Source organism: Bison bison, unplaced genomic scaffold (genome assembly GCF_000754665.1).
Source record: "Bison bison bison isolate TAMUID 2011002044 unplaced genomic scaffold, Bison_UMD1.0 scf7180017864171, whole genome shotgun sequence".
NCBI lineage: Eukaryota > Metazoa > Chordata > Mammalia > Artiodactyla > Bovidae > Bison > Bison bison.
In genome coordinates, this window is record NW_011494743.1 from 4026677 (window position 1) to 4027563 (window position 887).

The 887-nt window shown below is 65.4% G+C and overlaps 1 protein-coding gene across 4 annotated transcripts in view; it reads left to right on the forward strand.

Moving 5' to 3' along the window:
- Positions 1–37: 37 nt before the first annotated feature.
- The window catches only part of CPNE9 (copine family member IX), a 21170-nt gene continuing 20320 nt past the window's right edge, over positions 38–887 (forward strand). For 3 of the 4 annotated variants that reach the window (XM_010842077.1, XM_010842075.1, XM_010842078.1), the window contains exons 1-2: positions 188–255; positions 773–813. In XM_010842077.1, coding sequence (XP_010840379.1) covers positions 188–255; positions 773–813 — 109 coding nt within the window. Of the gene's footprint in view, positions 256–772; positions 814–887 lie in introns of all 4 variants that reach the window. The other variant, XM_010842076.1, reaches the window with a different exon arrangement.

Below are 887 nucleotides of genomic sequence, written 5' to 3' on the forward strand. Positions count from 1 at the left end.
TCCCTTTGGGGGCGGCTGGGCGCCCGGCCACAGTGAAGGCGCGAGCAGCCAGAGCGCAAGCAGGGCTGGAGGGAGCGCAGCCTCCGCCACCACCGCCGCGGCGGCACATGGGCCGGCCCCGCCGCCGCTGCCAACCCTTGCAGCCCCCGTCTCGCAGCCTCCCGCAGCTCCGGCCACCCGACCAGCCATGTCTTTCAGCGGAGCCTCCGAGCGCAGCGTCCCGGCCACCAAGATTGAAATTACCGTGTCCTGCCGGTGAGCGGGCCATGCCAGGAAGGGCTTAGGCATTGCCCCAGCACCACCCAGCTCAGGGGCTCAGCACGAGCAGGGGGTAGACCCCAGGAGAAGAAGGATCGGGGCCGGGGAAAATCGCGGGTGCAGACTCGGGGGAGTTGCTAGCGGACGCGGGGAGGGGGTTTCCTTGAATAGCCCCAACCACAAAAGAGGGCTCAACCTAAGGCTTGAAGGGATGGGTCGCGGGGATCCAGTAGGATCTGCGCCCCAGGAGGGTAAAGTTCTGGGGGCTAACCCTCTTTCCTGGGCCCTTGGAGGCAGTCTAGACGCGTCCAGTCCGCAGAGAAACAGCTCTTGGGCGGAGATTTCCGGTGTTGTCCAGGGTGCTGATAACGCGGGCCCCGGCAGGGTGTACTTACGGGGGAAGGAAGTGTGATTTGAACCCCGTGCCTCCCTAGGTGCCCACCTCTGGGTAGGGTACCAGCAGTGGGCTCCAGAATGATCCACTCGCTGTCCGTCTGTTTGTCTCTTTCTCTAGAAACCTGCTGGACCTCGACACCTTCTCCAAGTCCGACCCCAGTAGGCGGCACCAGGGTCGGGAGGGAGGGAACTTAGGGTCCGAGAGCACCTGAGGTCCGGGGGCGGGGAGGAGG